At 45.3% G+C, this 17,948-nt stretch overlaps 1 protein-coding gene across 1 annotated transcript in view; it reads right to left on the bottom strand.

Annotated features, from left to right (window-relative positions):
• The window catches only part of LOC137374003 (BRD4-interacting chromatin-remodeling complex-associated protein-like), a 102,170-nt gene that overhangs the window by 7,076 nt on the left and 77,146 nt on the right, over positions 1 to 17,948 (bottom strand). Inside the window, exons 7-10 of the mRNA XM_068039748.1 lie at positions 13,666 to 13,727; positions 11,164 to 11,312; positions 7,464 to 7,558; positions 6,486 to 6,588 (exon numbers count right to left, since the gene is read on the bottom strand). Of these exons, the coding sequence (XP_067895849.1) occupies positions 6,486 to 6,588; positions 7,464 to 7,558; positions 11,164 to 11,312; positions 13,666 to 13,727 (409 nt within the window). The remainder of the gene's footprint in view (positions 1 to 6,485; positions 6,589 to 7,463; positions 7,559 to 11,163; positions 11,313 to 13,665; positions 13,728 to 17,948) is intronic.

Below are 17,948 nucleotides of genomic sequence, written 5' to 3'. Positions count from 1 at the left end.
TATTTAAGGAAGGATGTAAATGCATTGGAAGCAGTTCAGAGAAGGTTTACTAGACTGATACTGAATGGGCGGGCTGTCTTATGAGGAAAGATTGGACAGGCTAGGCTTGTATCTACTGGTATTTAGAAGTGTAAGAAGCAACTTCATTGAAACATAAGATCCTGTGGGGTCTTGACAGGGTGGATGTGGAAAGGATGTTTCTCCTAGTGGGAGAATCTACAACCAGGGGTCACTGTTTAAAAGTAAGGGGTCACCCATTTAAGACAGAAATGAGGAGAAATTTTTTCTCTGAGGGCCGTGAGTCTTTGGAACTCTCTTCCACAAAAGGCGGTGGAAGCAGAGTCTTTGAAAATGTTTAAGTCAGAGGTAGATAGATTCTTGATAAGCAAAAGGGTGGAAGGTTATCGGGGATAGGTGGAAATGTGGAGGAATCAGTTCAGCTATGAACTTACTGAATGGTGGAGCAGGCTCGAGGGGTCGAGTGGCCTACTCCTGCTCCTAATTCGTATGCATTTATTACAATTTTTGTTTTACATTGGCGGCCAGTGAGACAATTTCTGAAAGATAAATCCATTAAAACTTTATCTTACTATAAATTAAAACAATAACAAAGGTGCATTTTTGTCAAGAAGCTTTAAATAGGAGCACTAAGTTATTGACTTACTTTCTGGTCACTATGTTGGACACTTATTTTGTGATACACCTGGCATTTTATTGCCTGCACAATTCTTGCAGCAATGAGGAGTAGTCCGGATAGATGTCCATTGTCAGGAGTGATCTTGATTGTTTTCTCTCCCACTTCCCTCTCTCCGTCTGTCTCTCTCTGCACCTGCCTCCCTGTGTCCCTTCTCTGTGTTGTCTATCCCTCACTGTGTCATTGCCCGCCCCGCACTCTGACCCTTTCTCTCTCTCTCTCCCGTCTCTCCCTCTCTCTCTATTCCCCCCTTTCTCTCTCTCCTTCTCCCCACTCACCCTCTCTCTTCTTCCCCACCCTCTCTCTCTCTTTCCTCACTCTCTCTCCGCTTCCCCATTCTCTCTCCCCTTCTCCTCTCTCTATCTCTCTCCCCTTTCCCACACTCTCTCTCTTACCCCTTCCCCACTCTCTCTCACCCCTTCCCCACACTCTCTCTCTCACTCCCCTTCCCCACATTCTCTCTCTCACTCCCCTTCCCCACATTTACTCTCTCTCTCCTTACCCACTCTTTCTTTCTCCTTCCCCACACTCACCCTCTCCTTCCCCACACTCTCTCTCTCCTTCCCCAATCTCTCTCTCTCTCTCCTTTCCCACAGTCTCTCTCTTACCCCTTCCCCACACTCTCTCTCTCCCCTTCCCGACACTCGCTCTCTCTCTCCTTCCCCACACTCTCTCTCTCTCCTTCCCCACTCTCTCTCTCCTTCCACACACTCACTCTCTCTCCCTCCTTCCCCACACTCTCCCTCACTCTCTCCTTCTCCACATTCTACCTCTCTTTCCCGTTCCCCACTCGCTCCCCCTCTCTCCTTACTCACTCTCTCTTCCCTTCCCCACTCTCTCTCTCCCTCTCCTTCCTCACTCTCCCTCTCTCCTTCCCCACTCTCTATCTCTCTCCTCCCCACTCTCCATCTCTCCTTCCCCACTGTCTCTCTCTCTCTCCTTCCCCAATCTCTCTCTCTTTCTCTCTCTCTCCTTTCCCACACTCTCTCTTACCCCTTCCCCACACTCTCTCTCACCCCTTCCCTTCCCCACACTCACTCTCTCCCCTTCCCGACACTCGCTCTCTTTCTCCTTCCCCACACTCTCTCTCTCTCCTTCCCCACACTCTCTCTCTCTCCTTCCCCACACTCTCTCTCCTTCCACACACTCACTCTCTCTCCCTCCTTCCCCACACTCTCCCTCACTCTCTCCTTCTCCACATTCTACCTCTCTCCCGTTCCCCACTCGCTCCCCCTCACTCTCTCTCTCCTTCCCCACTCTCCCTATCTCTCTCCTTCCTCACTCTCCCTCTCTCCTTCCCCACTCTCTCTATCTCTCTCCTTCCCCACTCTCCATCTCTCCTTCCCCACTCTCTCTCTTGCTCTCTCTCTCCTTCCCCACTCTCTCTCGCTCTCTCTCTCCTTCCCCACTCTCCCTCTCTCCTTCCCCACTCTCTCTCTATCTCTCTCCTTCCCCACTCTCCCTCTCTCCTTCCCCACTCTCTCTCTCTTTCTCTCTCCTTCCCCACTCTCTCTCTCCTTCCCCAATCTCTCTCTCTCTCTCTCCTTTCCCACACTCTCTTACCCCTTCCCCACACTCTCTCTCTCACCCCTTCCCTTCCCCACACTCACTCCCTCCCCTTCCCGACACTCGCTCTCTCTCTCCTTCCCCACACTCTCTCTCTCCTTCCCCACACACTCTCTCTCTCCTTCCACACACTCTCCCTCACTCTCTCCTTCTCCACATTCTACCTTTCTCTCCCGTTCCCCACTAACTCCCCTCTCTCTCTCTCTCCTTCCCCACTCTGTCCCCTTCACAACTCTCTCTCTCCCTCTCCTTCCTCATGCTCTCTCTCTCTCCTTCCCCACGCTCTCGCTCTCTCCTTCCCCTTCTCCACTCTCTCTCTCCTTCACCACACTCTCTCTCTCTCTCCTTCCCCACGCTCTCTTTCTCTCCTTCCCCACGCTCTCTCTCTCCTTCCCCACACTCTCTCTCTCTCCTTCCCCACTCTCTCTCTCTCTCTCTCTCCTTTCCCACACTCTCTCTCTTACCCCTTCCCTCACTCTCTCTCTCACCCCTTCCCTTCCCCACACTCACTCTCTCCCCTTCCCCACACTCGCTCTCTCTCTCCTTCCCCACACTCTCTCTCTCTCCTTCCCCACTCTCTCTCTCCTTCCACACACTCATTCTCTCTCCCTCCTTCCCCACACTCTCCCTCACTCTCTCCTTCTACACATTCTACCTCTCTCTCCCGTTCCCCACTCGCTCCCCCTCTCTCCTTCCTCACTCACTCTTTCTCTCCCTCCCCACTCTCTCTCTCCCTCTCCTTCCTCACTCTCTCTCTCTCTCCTTCCCCATTCTTCCTCTCTCCTTCCCCTTCTCCACTCTCTCTCTCTCCTTCGCCACGCTCTCTCTCTCTCTCCTTCCCCACGCTCTCTTTCTCTCCTTCCCCACGCTCTCTCTCTCCTTCTCCACGCTCTCTCTCTCCTTCTCCACGCTCTCTCTCTCTCCTTCCCCTCGCTTTGTCTCTCTCTCCTTCCCCACACTCTCTCTCTCTCTCCCTCCCCCTGCTCTCTTTCTCTCCTTCTCCACGCTCTCTCTCTCTCCTTCCCCTCGCTTTGTCTCTCTCTCCTTCCCCATGCGCTCTCTCTCTCTCTCTTTCCTTCCCTACTTTTACTGGAATGATACCAGGGATGAGGGACTTCAATTATGTGCAGACTGGAGAAGCCAGGATTATTCTCCGTGGAGCAGAGAGATTTAATAGAGGTGTTTAAAATTACGAGGGGTTTTGATGGAGTAGATAGGGAGAAATTGTTTCCACTGGCACGAGCGTCAGTAACCAGAGGACACGGATTTAAGATAATTGGCAAAAGAACCAGAGGAGAGATATGGGGAGCGGGCAGGAAAGTGGAATTGATGCTCAAGAGCAGCCATCGTATTGGATGGTGGAGCAGGCTCGATGGGCCATATGGTCTACTTCCACTCCTATTTCCTGTGTTCTTGAGATGAGACTTTCTTTTATGTAGTGAGTTGTTACGATCTGGAATGCACTGTCTGAAAGTGTGGTGGAAGCAGATTCAGTTGTTAACTATCAAAAGGAAATTGGAAATATACTTGAAGGAGAAAATTTGCAAGGCTATGGGAAAAGAGCAGGCGAATGGGATTAATTATACAGTTCTTTCAGAGAGGTGGCAAAGGGACGATGGGCTGAAGGGCCTCCTTCTGTGCTGTACAATTCTATGATTGTAACTACTGACAAGAAGGGCATTTGGCTCATCTTAGCTCATCCATCCAGAAAGACCATACAGTTCCTCATTGTAACATCTGGTTGCTCAAATAATTTAAATAATCACTGCTCTGCAGGATGTCCACTCCATGAAATGATCCATTTGTTGTTTGAAGACCTTCCTAATATCATTTCTAAATTTGCCTACTCTCCTAATTCAGTTCGAAATAGTCTTACCTTGTCTCAGTCATGTTTGCTACCTTCCATGCCTAAATGAGATCTGCTCTCAGTCACTCTCTTTCACAGCTGAAAAGTCCACATTCTTCCAGTGTTTCCTCATCACTCAGACCTCCAGTTCTAGGGAACATCCTCGTGACTCTCCCAGTGTTTGAATTTGCCTACACAGGGGGCGGGTTTGGTCTTGAGTGGTAGTGTAAAATGGGGGACAGCGTATCAATGCCTGTTTTACACCCCACATGGTTTTCTTTTCCATTTGACCAGCCAAAATGGAAGTTGAATGGGGTGGCTCTATCAGCCATGGCTCAGTGGGTTGTACTCTCGCCTTCGAGTCCGGAGGTTGTGTGTTCAAGTCCCACTCCAGAGACTTTAGCATAAAATCCAGGCTGATATTCCAGTGCAGTACTGAGGAAGATGCTGTCTTTCAGGTAAGACTTTAGTCACGTGTTAGATACCAGAAACATCTCCCACAAAATCTACATTCTCTTGCCACAGAATTTGGTCAGGTTTGGTCAGACCAAGGGTCTAATGAGAGGGAGGAACTGAAGGAAATCAGTATTAGTAAAAAAACAGTGCTAGGGAAATTAATGGGGTGAAAAGCTGACAAATCCCCAGGGCCTGATGGTCTACATCAGAGTACAAAAGGAAGTGGCCCTAGAAATAGTGGATGCATTGGTGGTCATCTTCCAAAATTCTATAGACGCTGCAGCAGTTCCTACAGATTGGAGTGTGGCAAATATAACCCCACTATTTAAAAAAGGAGGGAGAGATCAAACAGGGAACTACAGACCAGTTAGCCTTACATCAGTAGTGGGCAAAATGCTCGAGTCTATTATAAAGGATGTGATAGCAAAACACCTGGAAAGCATAAATGGGATTGGACAATGTCAGCATGGGTTTATAAAAGGGAGATCATACTTAACAAATCTACCGGAGTTTTTTGAGGATGTAACTAGTAGAATAGATAAGTGGATGTGGTGTATTTGGATTTTCAGAAGGCTTTTGATAAGGTCCCACATAAGAGGTTAATGTGGAAAATTAAAACACATTGGATTGGGGGTAATATAATGGCATGGACTGAGAACTGGTTGACAGACAGGAAGCAGAGAGTAGGAGAAATGGGTCTTTTTCCGGGTGGCAGGCAGTGACTAGTGGGGTACCGCAGGGATCAGTGCTTGGGCCCCAGCTATTCACAATATATATGAATGACTTGGGTAAGGGAACTAAATGTAACCTTTCCAAGTTTGCAGATGACACAAAGCTGGGGGGAAATATGAGCTGTGAGGAGGATGCAAAGAGGCTCCAATGTGATTTGGACAAGTTGGGTGAGTGGGCAGATGCATGGCAGATGTAGTATAATGTGGATAAATGTGAGGTTATCCACTTTGTTTGTAAAAACAGAAAGGCAGATTATTATCTGAATGGTGATAGATTGGGAAAGGGGGAGATGCAACGAGACCTGGGTGTCCTTGTACACCAGTTGCTGAAAGCAAGCATTCAGGTGCAGCAAGCAGTTAGGAAGATGAATGGTATGTTGGCCTTCATTGCAAGAGGATTCGAGTACAGGAGCAAGGATGTCTTACTGCAGTTATACAGGGCCTTGGTGAGACCACATATGGAGTATTGTGTGCAGTTTTGGTCTCTTTATCTGAGAAAGGATGTTTTTGCCATGGAGGGAGTGCAAAGAAGATTTACTAGGTTGATTCCTGGGATGGCAGGATTGATGTATGAGGAGAAATTGGGTCGACCAGGCCTATATTCACTAGAGTTTAGAAGAATGAGAGGGGATCTCATAGAAACCTATAAAATTCTGACAGACTAGACACAGGGAGGATGTTCCCGATGGCTCTGTTCTGATGTCCAGAACCAGGAGTCACAGTCTCAGGATACGGGGTATGCCATTTAGAATCAAGATGAGGAGAAGTTTCTTCACTCAGAGGGTGGTGAACCTGTGGAATTCTCTACCGCAGAAGGCAGTGGAGACCAAGTCATTAAATATATTCAAGAAGGAGATAGATATATTTCTTAATGCCAAAGGGATCAAGGGATATGGGGAGAAATCAGGAATAGGGTACTAATTAGACGATCAGCCATGATCTTTTTTGAATGACGGAGCAGGCCAGAAGGACCGAATGGCCTAGTCCTGCTCCGATTTTCTATGTTTCTATGTTTACCACTACCCAGCACAAGTAGGCCTGAGGTGCTGTAGAAACTTAAAAAGCTCCGTCTACAAATTACTATTTACCCTGTCCCGCTGCCAGACTCTTGCCAGCTTTAAATTGCACATGAACATCAAATCTCCACTCTTCTAAGTTTCCTACTGTTTGTATATTTGAAGAGCCATCTCACCAGGACCGTCCCTGGCCAGTTGCTCAGCTTCCAGGAAAGCCACCTTTTCTTCTTGAATGAACATTCGATCGATCATCACCATCTCAGCTGAGGGTTTTGTCCTCTGACAACACACAGAAAACAAAGCAGTAAGCACCAGGACTTAGAAACACGGGAACAGGAGTGGTCATTCGGCCCCTCAAGCCCGTTCTGTCATTCAATTAGATCATGCTGATCTGTAACTACAACTCCATTAACTCACCTTTGCACCACATACCTCGGCATCCTTCCCCAACAAAAACCTGTCAATCTCCGTTTTGAATTTTCAATTGACCCCCAGCCTCAACAGCTTTTTGAGGGAGAGAGTTCCAGATTTCCACTACCTTTTGTGTGAAGAGGTGCTTCCTGACATCACCCCTGAATGGCTGAGTTTGAATTTTAAGATTATGCCTTAACCTGCAGGATTCCCTTCACAGTTTCTCTCTATCTACCCTATCAAATCCTTTTACCATTTCAAACACCTCAGTTAGATCACCTCCAGAATCTTCTAAACTCCAGGGCAGGTTTATGGAACCTCTCCTGATAATTTAATCCTTTAAGCCCTGGGATAATTCAGGTGACTCTCAGGAGGTAAGGTGCCACAAGGGAATGCAGTGTTCCTAGGCAAGGGAGTGGGGGAGAAGAAACTGTTCAGGTTCTTACTTCTGTTCATTATCCATTGATTTCTACTGCAGATTGTTGATATTGAATGAGGACAGGATTTAACTAGTCTCTGATAATTTCTTGTCCTCTCTCTCTCTGTCTACCCGCCCCCTCCCCTGTGCTTGAATCACTTAGCAACACAGACCGTCTTGGCATACATGTGAAGAAGGATCACTGGGTCAAAATTCTGGGAGATCATCCAACACCTGTAGTGTCATTACCCTGACGGGATTCAGTCCCCTGGTGGTCAGTATCCCTTACGTGTACACAATGCACTTAACGTAACATGAACCTTACCCTGGATTCTTCAAAGAGCAGCAGCCGATATTTGTTCAGCATGGCCTGCGTTCGTTTGAGGAGTTGTGTTGATACCACCTCAAACTCTTCATCCACTGGGAGAGAAAGAATCAGATGTGCTGTGAGAATACTCCAAAGATAATGACAGCACTAAAGCCTACATCTTGTGGGACTGTTATAAGCTTTAAGTTTCAGCCCAATGGAAGACCCTTCAGTCTTGCATTTAGTTGCATAACAATACAAACTGCATTTCATCCACATCAAACCTTGAAGATTTCTGATATCTGTGGCTTCTTTTTTCTTTTAATCTTAAGTGAGTTCATGAGTAATGTCAAAGCAGTTCTTGAAAGGCAAAGTACAATACTTGTGGGGGAGTCCAAAACCAGGGGCCATAAAATCAAGATAATCACTAATAAATCCAATGAGGAATTCAAGAGAAACTTCTTTACCCAGAGTGTGATGTGAATGTGGAACTCGCCACCACAAGAAGTAGTTGCGGCATATACCACAGATGCATTTATAGAAATCAGAATCATAGAAATTTACAGCACAGAAGGAGGCCATTCAGCCCATCGTGTCTGTGCTGGCCAACAAGAAGCCATCTTGCCTAATCCCACTTTCCAGTGTTTGATCTGTAGCTTTGTAGGTTACGGCACGTCAAGTGCATATCCAAGCACTTTTTACATGTTTCGAGGGTTTCTGCCTCTACCACCCTTTCAGGCAAGCTACAACACTGGCATCTACCCGGCAATGTGGAAAATTGCCCAGGTATGTCCTGTACACAAGAAGCAGGACAAGTCCAACCCGGCCAATTACTGCCCTATCAGTCTACTCAATCATCAGTAAAGTGATGGAAGGTGTCATCAACTGGCTGCAGAAAGTGGACGGATGACTGGCTGCAGAAAGCCTTTGGGAAGCCCCAGGTAAAGCTGTTCAACCCGCAGAGCTTCAGTACTTCAGAGGGTGTGCATAGAGTTCCTCCGTTACTTAACGTAGATTGTATCACTCTCCACCCACATCCCCCTTTCACACCTCAACCCTCCCTCATAGTGTATCTGCCCTTGGAAAAAATTATTCCCCAATTCACTTAACTGCACTTTCAAAATCACAACTATCTAGCCTTTGGCTCTCCATTTGCCACAACATTTCTGCGCTCAACCCCACCTTCACCTCCACCTTTGATGCCTTAGTCTTCAATAAAAAGATTAGTCTCCCTCACCCTGGCCGTTTCCCCTGATATAGCCCTAATCTCCGCTCCCTTAAGTCCAAGAGACACAAACTTAAAAGGATATGGCAGATAACTGGTTTAGCCATCCACCGCCAAATCTGGTTGGACCACTTACAACACTATTTGGTTTTGCTCTCGTCTGCTAAAACTGCTCATTATTCCGGGATCATCCTAGAATGCAAAGATAACCCCCGGATTCTTTTCTCTACTGCAAACCGTCTTCTTAAACCCCTCCCCCTGTCCCCTCCACCCTCACCTCCAATAATAAGTGTGAGGAGCTCATGAACTTCTTTGTCACTAAGATTGAGATCATCTGATCAAGTGCCTCTGCTGTATCTCTCCCTTCCACTAGCCCACCTGGCCAAACTTCCTATAATGCTACCCCTTGCTCTAGCCCTGAACTCACATCTTTCTCTAGTTTCTCTCCTATCTTCGCTCATGCCGTCTCTGAGCTCATCGTGTCCATGAGACCCACCTCCTGTTCCCTTGATCCTATTCCCACTAAATTGCTGATCACCCAACTTCCCCTCCTCCTCCCCATGTTAGCCAATATTGTTAAGGGTCCTCTCTCTTCAGGTGTTGTCCCTCTCTCCTTTAAATCTGCCGTCATCCCCTCTCTCCTCAAAAGATGAACCTTTGACCTCACCGCCCTTGCAAACTACAGTCCCATCTCCAATCTCCCTTTCCTCTCCAAAGTCCTTGAACATATTGTTGCCTCCCAAATCTGTTTCCATCTTTCCTGGAACTCCATGTTTGATCACTCCAATCAGGTTTCCACCCTGGCCACAGTAACGCAACAGCTCTTATCAAAGTCACAAATGACACAGTTTGTTAATAGGTAAACTTTCCATCCTTGTCCTTCTCGACCTATCTGCAGCCTTTGACACAGTTAACCACACCATTCCCCTCCAACTCCTCTCCACTGTTGTCCAGCTGGTGGGACTGCTCTCACCTGGTTCCATTCTTATCTATCTAATCGGAGCCAGAGAATCACTTGCAATGGCTTCTCTTCCTGCTCCCGCATCATTATCTCTGGTGTCCCCCAAGGATCTATCCTTGGCCCCCTCCTGTTTTTCGCCAACATGCTGCCCCTCAGCAACATCATCAAAAGCATGGCATTAGTTTCCACATGTACGCTGACGACACTCAGCTCTACCTCAACATCACCTCTCTCCACTCATCCACTGTTGCTAAATTATCAGACTGCTTATCTGACATCCAGTATTGAATAAGCAGAAACTTCCTCCAATGAAATATTGAGAAGATTGAAGCCATTGTTTTCGGTCCCTGCTGCAAACTCCGTTCCCTAGCAACTGACTCTGTCCCTCTTCCTGGCAACAACCTGAGATTAAGCCAGTCTGTTGGCAACCTTGGTGTCACATCTGACCCCGAGATGAACTTCTGACCTTATACTCGTGCCATCACTAAGACCGCCTATTTCCATCTCCGTAAGACTGCCCGACTTCACCTGTCTCAGTTCCTCTGCTGCTGAAACCCTCATTCATGCCTTCATTACCTCTAGACCTGACTATTACAATGCACTCCTGGCTGATCTCCCACATGCTACCCTCCATAAACTTGAGGTCATCCAAAACTCTGCTACCCATGTCTTGCCTTGCACCAAGTCCCATTCCCCTATCACCCCTGTGCTCGCTGAACTAACTGGCTCTTGGTCAAGCAACGTCTTGATTTTAACATTTTCATTCTTGTTTTCAAATCCTTCCCTGGTCTCACCCCTCCCTATCTCTGTAATCTCCTCCAGCCCCACAACCCTCCAAGATATCTGCGCTCCTCTAATTCTGGCCTCTTGTGCAGCCCTGATTTTAATCCCTCCACCACTGGTGGCGTGCCTTCAGTTGCCTAGGCTCCAAGCTCTGGAATACCCTCTCTACATCTCTCTGCCTCTCCACCTCACTTTCCTCCTTTAACACACTCCTTAAAACTTACTTCTTTGACCAAGCTTTTGGTCATCTGACCTAATACCTTCTTTTGTGGCTCAGTGTTGTACTTTGTTTTATAATGCTCCTGTGAAGCACCTTGGAACATTTGATTACGTTAAAGGTGCTATATAAATATAAGTTGTTGTTGTATTGTTTTAGAGATGCTGTAATGGGCCTGAGTATTTTGGTCCCCACACTAATCAACCTTGCATCAACTACACAAATATTAACAATTAATAGACAGCAGCACCTTATTTCGAGGTTTCCGCAACTGAAACCTTTTTTTAAAGTCAAACAGCAATTCACTGCTTTTTTAAAAAATGCATCATTTTTAGTTTAATAATTCCGATGCTAAGGTGGCTCTGTGATTGCGTTTAATATTAGCAGGGAATACAGTTCTCCAAAGTTCACATCAACATCAAATAACTAAAGGCCAATGAGGCACCTAATTACATTGGCCAACAGTTCACTAGGGCAAAGGTCATAACTTTGTTCCTCCTCACCCTACAGCAAGCGATAGTTATAAAAGTACCTTTTTTAAAATCCATGTTAGATGGCAGTGTTCCTTTACATACGTGATAGGGCAACAGTCGGAAAACAGTGTCCTCAAAGGAACTAAAAGGAGCTTTGCAATCAGGTTGCATAACAGAGCTCTGGTCCTTGCAGAACTTTTCAAATAGCCTATTTGTGTCACAATTAAAAAAGAAACAGTCAGTACCAACAACTGAAAACAGATTATCTGATTATCAAATTGCAGTTGGTGGGATCTTGCTGTGCGTTAATTGGCTGCTGTGTTTCCTACATTACAACAGTGACTACAACTCAAAAAGTGCTTTATTGGCTGTACAATCCTGAGATTGTGAATGGCGCTATGTGATGCAAGTTCTTTCTTTTCTTGGCTTTTCAAAAACTTAATTGAGCAATAACTTCTCTACTTCAGTTCACAAGAACGCAACATGGCAGCATGATGAATTTCTCCTTTATGAAGCACAGTTAGGCAACAACTGAAACCCAAGGTCTTCAAATCAAGTAAGAGTGGTATTGGCATAATGATCCTGACCTGACAGATGGGACCATTTTACTTCCGTGTGGGTATCCGAATTAAGTGCCGAATCTTCCATTTAAAGTGAATTCTTTCCCCATTCAAGGACACCAATTGTAAGTTTTCCCCAGCCAAGTTAGAACACTGATAACCTGTTCCCAAGTTTCTAATGTGCTCCTTTGTATATAGGCAGCAGGAGACCTACAGAAGCCAGGCAATTTGGCCATTCCTTCAGAGAAGGAAATCTGCCATCCTTTAGCTGGTCTGGGTTGATACGTGACTCCAGTCCCACACCAACATGGGTTGACACTAAAATGAAGTGGCCTAGTGGGTCCCTCAGTGGTATCAACCAGTCTCCAAGTGGCTCAAGGAAAAGGCCCACCTTCACAGGGCAACAACGGATGGGAAATAAATGGGGCCTCGCCAGTGACGCCCACATCCCAAGAATAAACAAGGAAAAAATTCCAAAGTATTCCTCCCTCAATTCCTTCCACTTAATGTCCCTCAATCACAAACTCATGCTGCGGGGATTTACGGCACAAAATCGCACCTCGCTACTCTCCAGCATTCATACACACAATGTTAAATTTGGCCAATGGTGTAACTGCCCATTTTACACTGCCCAATATTCCTCTCCACTAACTTTAATAGACAGGAAAAATCGGGCAGGATGCATTCTGGGCAGCCAGTTGGATATTGTCAGCTTTACACCTCTCACTCTCAGCTAATTAACTAGTTTTAACCCTTTTTAAAAAAAAATTAAAGATTATGCTTAGATTATACAAGGCTTCAATGGTTCAAATGGTCCAGTGATCTCTGATTAGAACATTTCCTGTCATCCATATTTTTGTAAACAGAGCTAACTCAAACAATAATTCTTGTTACAAACAGAAAATCTTTACCAAGTGCATCGCGCTGTACTTCATTGTAAAGTTGTCAAAAAAATTCAACTTGGTCTTACTTAAAAGCAGAATTTTATTTGTTTCTTGCTGACTTTTGAAGAAGGTGGAACACTATTTCCTGCCCTGAATAATCCCACTTCCTAGATTCCGTAAAAATTAATTTGTCAAATATTCACAGGTTGTGTGCCCATTTCTTAAAGGCATTGCCTCAACCAATGCTGCTTTTTGATGGGGAGACAGACTAGAGCAAGCTGGCATCGAATCACACAGCAAAGCAGGAGGTAATTTGGCCCATCATGTTGGTGCTGGCTCTTTGAAGGAGCTATCCAAATTTGTCCCAGCCCCCTGCTCTTTCCTCCACAGCCTTGCAAATATTATCCCTTCAAGCAGAATCATCAAAATTTACAGCACGGAAGGAGGCCATTCGGCCCATCATTCCAGTCCTTGGTCTATAGCCTTGTAGGTTATGGCACTTTAAGTGCATATCCAAGTACTTTTTAAATGCTGTAAGGGTTTCTGCCTCGACCACTCTTTCAGGCAGCGAGTTCCAAATCCCCACCACCCTCTTCCCCTTGAATTCCCCTCTAAACCTCCTACTTCTTAACTAAATCTATGCCCCCTGGTTATGGACTCCTCAACTAAGGGGAATAGGGCCTTCCTATCCACTTAAGCACTGATGAAATTTCCATCCTTCCTGTTGGTTGGGCATTGGAACTCCATTTGGTACTGGACCCGACCACTGAGCCAAGATCAAGCGATGTTCGTCACTGGGGCTCCAGCCCAACTCCCTGAGTCTGCAGCTTATTCGGCTGCACCAGCGCTCTAAATCACTGCCTTGCCTCAGAACCACTATTCTGACATAGCTGAATCATGTCAGTTTCGAGAAGCAAGTGTGTGGTAGACGGCAATGGGTTATTTTAAGGCTCTTTCTGCAGAGCTGGTGAACACAAATACAGAATCAGTACTTTTTTCTGCATACACATCAAAGACTACTGGGAGAAAACTGGGAGAACACAAGAAAAAATAGTTCACATTGTCCAGAATACGTGTGCAAAGGACAAAGAAGTCCAGACAGAGCCGATGCACTTACATGTCTCCTCTGTTCAGAGTGGTTGCTGCCGACTGCTTCAAGTTCCCAGCTGGTTCTTCAAACTGCAAGGTACAAAAACAGAATCAGTTTATTTAAAAATATAACCAAATAATTTTTTTTTTTAATTGGACCGACTTCCTGAAATTTGCATACAAGACCTTTCAGAAGTTTGCAAATTTACAATGGTAAATGTACAGCTCAGAGTCAGAAGAAAGTAAGAAGTTCCCATCAAATGATGATGCACTAACCAATGCTGATTGCGAGTTTCCTGCAGATGTAATGCAAGCGATCCCTTTCCCAACCATTTGAATTTGAATTGGCCCCTTCCTTAGGGCAACATTCAGGCTGATCAAACTGGGAGTTGCCTACAAAACAAAAGGGAAATTATGTTTCTAGAAGGTTGCACAAGATAGGAAGTACAACTATAAAATGCCACAAAATAAGATGATTTTTTTAAAAATGATGATCGTAGTCCAACTCTAACGTTATTGCTTTTTTCTTTCTTGGATTCACAGGAACATAGGAATAGAAGGCCATTCAGCCCCTTGAGTCTGTCCTGCCATTTGATCAGATCATTTTAAAAAATTCTTTTATGGGATGTGGGTGTCACTGGCAAGGCCAGCATTTGTTGCCCATCCCTAATTGCACTTGACAACTCAGTGGCTTGCGAGGCCATTTCAGAGAGCAATTAAGACAACAACATTGCTGTGGGTCTGGAGTCACATGTAGGCCAGACCGTGTAAGGACGGCAGATTTCCTTCCATTAGTGAACCAGGTGGGTTTTTACGACAATCGGCAATGATTTTGTAGTCACCAATACTGAGATTAGCTTGTTAAATTCCAGATTTATTAATTGAATTTAAATTCCACTAGCTGCCATGATGGGATTTGAACCCAGGTCCCTAGGGCATTAGGCCTGGGCCTCTGGATTACTATTTCAGTGACATTACCACGACACCACTGACTCCCCATGGTTGATGTGTATCTCAGCTCCATTTGCCTCCCTTGGTTCTGTAACAATCCAATAGAGAACTCAGTAGAAACTCCACGGAACTTGCTACCACAAGGAGTGGCTGAGATGAATGGTATAGATGCATTTAAAGGCAAACTAAATAAACACATGAGGGAGAAAGGATATGCTGTTGGAGTTAGATGAAGGGTGGGAGGAAGCTCGTGAGGAGCATCAACACCAGCATAGGGCTGCGGGCTGAATGGCCTGTTTCTGCGCTGTACAATTCTTTGTAATGCACTTTCCTAACAAAAATCTATCAAGTTCAGTTTTGAAGTTTTCAAATTGACCACCTCACCAACCTCAACAATATTTTGGAGGAAATTAGGTCCAGATTTCCACTACCCTTTGTATGAAGAAGGGCTTCCTGACATGACTCTCTGAATAACCGAACTCTAATTGTGAGGTTATGCCCCCTTGTTCTGAATTCCCCCACCAGAGCAGTAGTTTCTCTCTATCTGCCCTACTAGATCATGCACATCTTTGTTTCCTTGACCTCAACTAACCCTTGGCAGGTAGAAAAGAATGAGTAAAGAGCAAAAAACTAATTGTTCATTGCTAAGCAGAGGGACAAATAAATTGGCCAAGTTTTACTGGAGTTTGAAATGGAACTTACAGTGCTGTCTGGACACACTTTCAATTTTCCACCTCAAGTGTAAGTAAGGCCAAACAGAAATATAGAGGCCTTCGTTTTAATTTGGAACCTGTCGATGAATGGTGGGTGGGGAGGCCAGGGTGAACGATACACTGCAGGAATGGTCTCAGCAGTCAGTTAAGTCTTGGGGAGGGGAATTTTGATTGTGGGCAGAAGGAAGCCTGGGGCAGGGAGTGCCTGAGGTTTCCTTGTACACTCCTGCTCCTCTTGCCCCTAAAGGAAGCAGAGACAAAAGAATTAAAACTCACCTTGTTAGGCCTCCTCTGGCTGCTGTTCCCGGACAGGGAAACAACAACAACTTAAAATATAACCACCACTGATTCCCCCAACTTAGGCCTCAGGTTAAAAAGGCCGGTCAGGTCCCTCTCCATTTTAAGTTTCCTCCCCCTGCCGCCCCCACCACCGCGGCCACAAAAGGAAGAATTCAAGAACAGAAAGCCATTCCTAGCACGCACATTCTACACTAGATGCTAAATGTTTACACGAGAGGGTATCCTAACTTGCCCGCAATATGCCTGGTGAAAGGTTTTATTGTCAGAACTGAAAAAAAAAACATTATATGTATTCAACGCTCAAGAGTAGTGTATTCAAAGAGTTTAGACGTTTCAAGTTGCTCACTCACATTCTCTCTCAGTGACTCTTCAATCTTTGCCTCAGAACTACACCATTTTAAAGCACACGAGGAAGCCATTCAGCCCATTGTCTCTGAGCTGGCTCTTCGCTGAAGCAACCCAAAACTAACTCCACTAGCTTGCTCTCCCAACAGGCTCGTATCTTTCTCGGCTTCAATTTTCCTTCAAAAGCTAGAGCCTCTACCTCATCCACTCCCTGTTTCAAAGCAGTTGTTTCAATGACCCTTTGTGAGAAGAAGTATTTCCTAACCTCTCTCCTCACTGTCAGTGACATTTTAAATTCATAAACCCTCAGCACTGACTCTCGACCATATTTACTTCATCAGAATTCTGCATAGTTTAAAAAAACAACTTCCTTTAACCCTCATCTTATCTTTCTCTGCTCCAGTGGGAACAGTCTCAGTACCTCGAGGCTCTCCTCATAATTATAGTTTCCTATCCCTGACATCATCCTGGTGAATCTACACTTCACGCTCTCTATGGCTTTAGTGTCCTTTCCCAAAACCGCACACAGCACTCCAACTGTGGTCTACGTAATTTTCTAAACAAATGCATTATTACTTCTTTATGCCCTTTTCTTAATACCCAAAGTGCCATTGGCCCTTTTTATACTTAATCTTTCTGCACTTCACAGAATTATACATTTGAATCCCCAAGTGTCTTTATTACTACATTCTTCAGTGCTGGTCTATTGAGTGCATATTTCAATTCATTGTTTTTCTTCCCAAAACATATCCATTACGGTCTCCAGTGTATGTCATAATTAAGGAGTCATTGTTAGTCCCATGGTACATTGTCTCATACTCGGCACACTTTTGGTTGCAGATTTCAGTTCAGCGAGCACTGTCTTTTTGCCGTATTGTCAACACAAATTAAAATCCTCTTCAAAATTTTCCCCAGAACTACAGCATTTTAAAACATAGGAGCAGGCCATTTGGCCCATCATGTCTATGCTGGCTCTTGGCTAGAGCAATCCAGAACTAAGCCGCCCTGCCTGCTCACCTAACAGCCTTGTATATTTCTCTGCTTCAAGTATTTATTCAATTTTACTTCAAAAACATTCTCTGGGAGAAGCGGAATAGTGACACGAACATCAGGTTTGCACAATAAAGCAGTTTCTTTTAGTATTATCCTGATATTTAATTTGCAAAGCTGATAAATTTAATTTTCCTTCAATTCTCTTGTCTATAAAAACTATAGAGCTGATGCTAAAATTCACAAAGACAACCTGCACAACAGAAGTAGACTCAGGTGTATTTTTGTTACTTAGAAACATATCAATTAAAGGAAAAACAACAATTTCCATTTATATATATAGCGTTGGTAACATAGTACAACATTCCAAGGTGCTACACAGGGGCGTCACCAAACAAAATTTGACACCAAGCCACATACAGTGGCACGAGGTCAGGTAATCAAATGTATGGTCAAAGAGGTCGGTAATAAAGTGCATCTTAAAGAAGGAAAGGTAGGGAGGTTTAGGAAGGGAATTTCAGAGCTTAGGACCTTGCCAGCTGAAGGCTCTGGAATTCCCTCCTGAAACCCTCTGCTTCTTTCTCCTCAGTCAATGGTGCAGCACTGATAATCAGTGATTATTAAGAGGTCAGAATTGGAGGAGCACAGAGATCTGAGGGTTGTAGGGCTGGAGGAGGTTACAGAGATAGTGAGGGGCAAGGCCACGGAGGGCTTTGAAAACGGGGTTGAGAATTTTAAAACTGAGGCACTGCAGAACCAGGAGCCAATGTAGGTCAGTAAGCACCTGAGGGGGTGGGCTGCGGGGGGTGGGGGGGTGAACGGGACTTAGTGCGAGTGCAGTAGTGGAAGTAGACAGTCTTGGTGATGGAGGGGATATGGAGTCAGATGCTCAGTTTAGGATCAAAAAGGATGTTGTGCTTGCAAACAGTCTGGTTCAGCTCCAGATTGTGGCGAGGGAGAGGAATAGAGTCGGTGGCCAACGCAGTTTGTGGTGTGGACCAAAGACTTCCCA

Source organism: Heterodontus francisci, chromosome 9, assembly GCF_036365525.1.
Source record: "Heterodontus francisci isolate sHetFra1 chromosome 9, sHetFra1.hap1, whole genome shotgun sequence".
NCBI classification, from domain to species: domain Eukaryota; kingdom Metazoa; phylum Chordata; class Chondrichthyes; order Heterodontiformes; family Heterodontidae; genus Heterodontus; species Heterodontus francisci.
The sequence above is the reverse complement of the archived record's forward strand: the minus strand, read 5'-3'. Positions and strand labels throughout refer to the sequence as shown.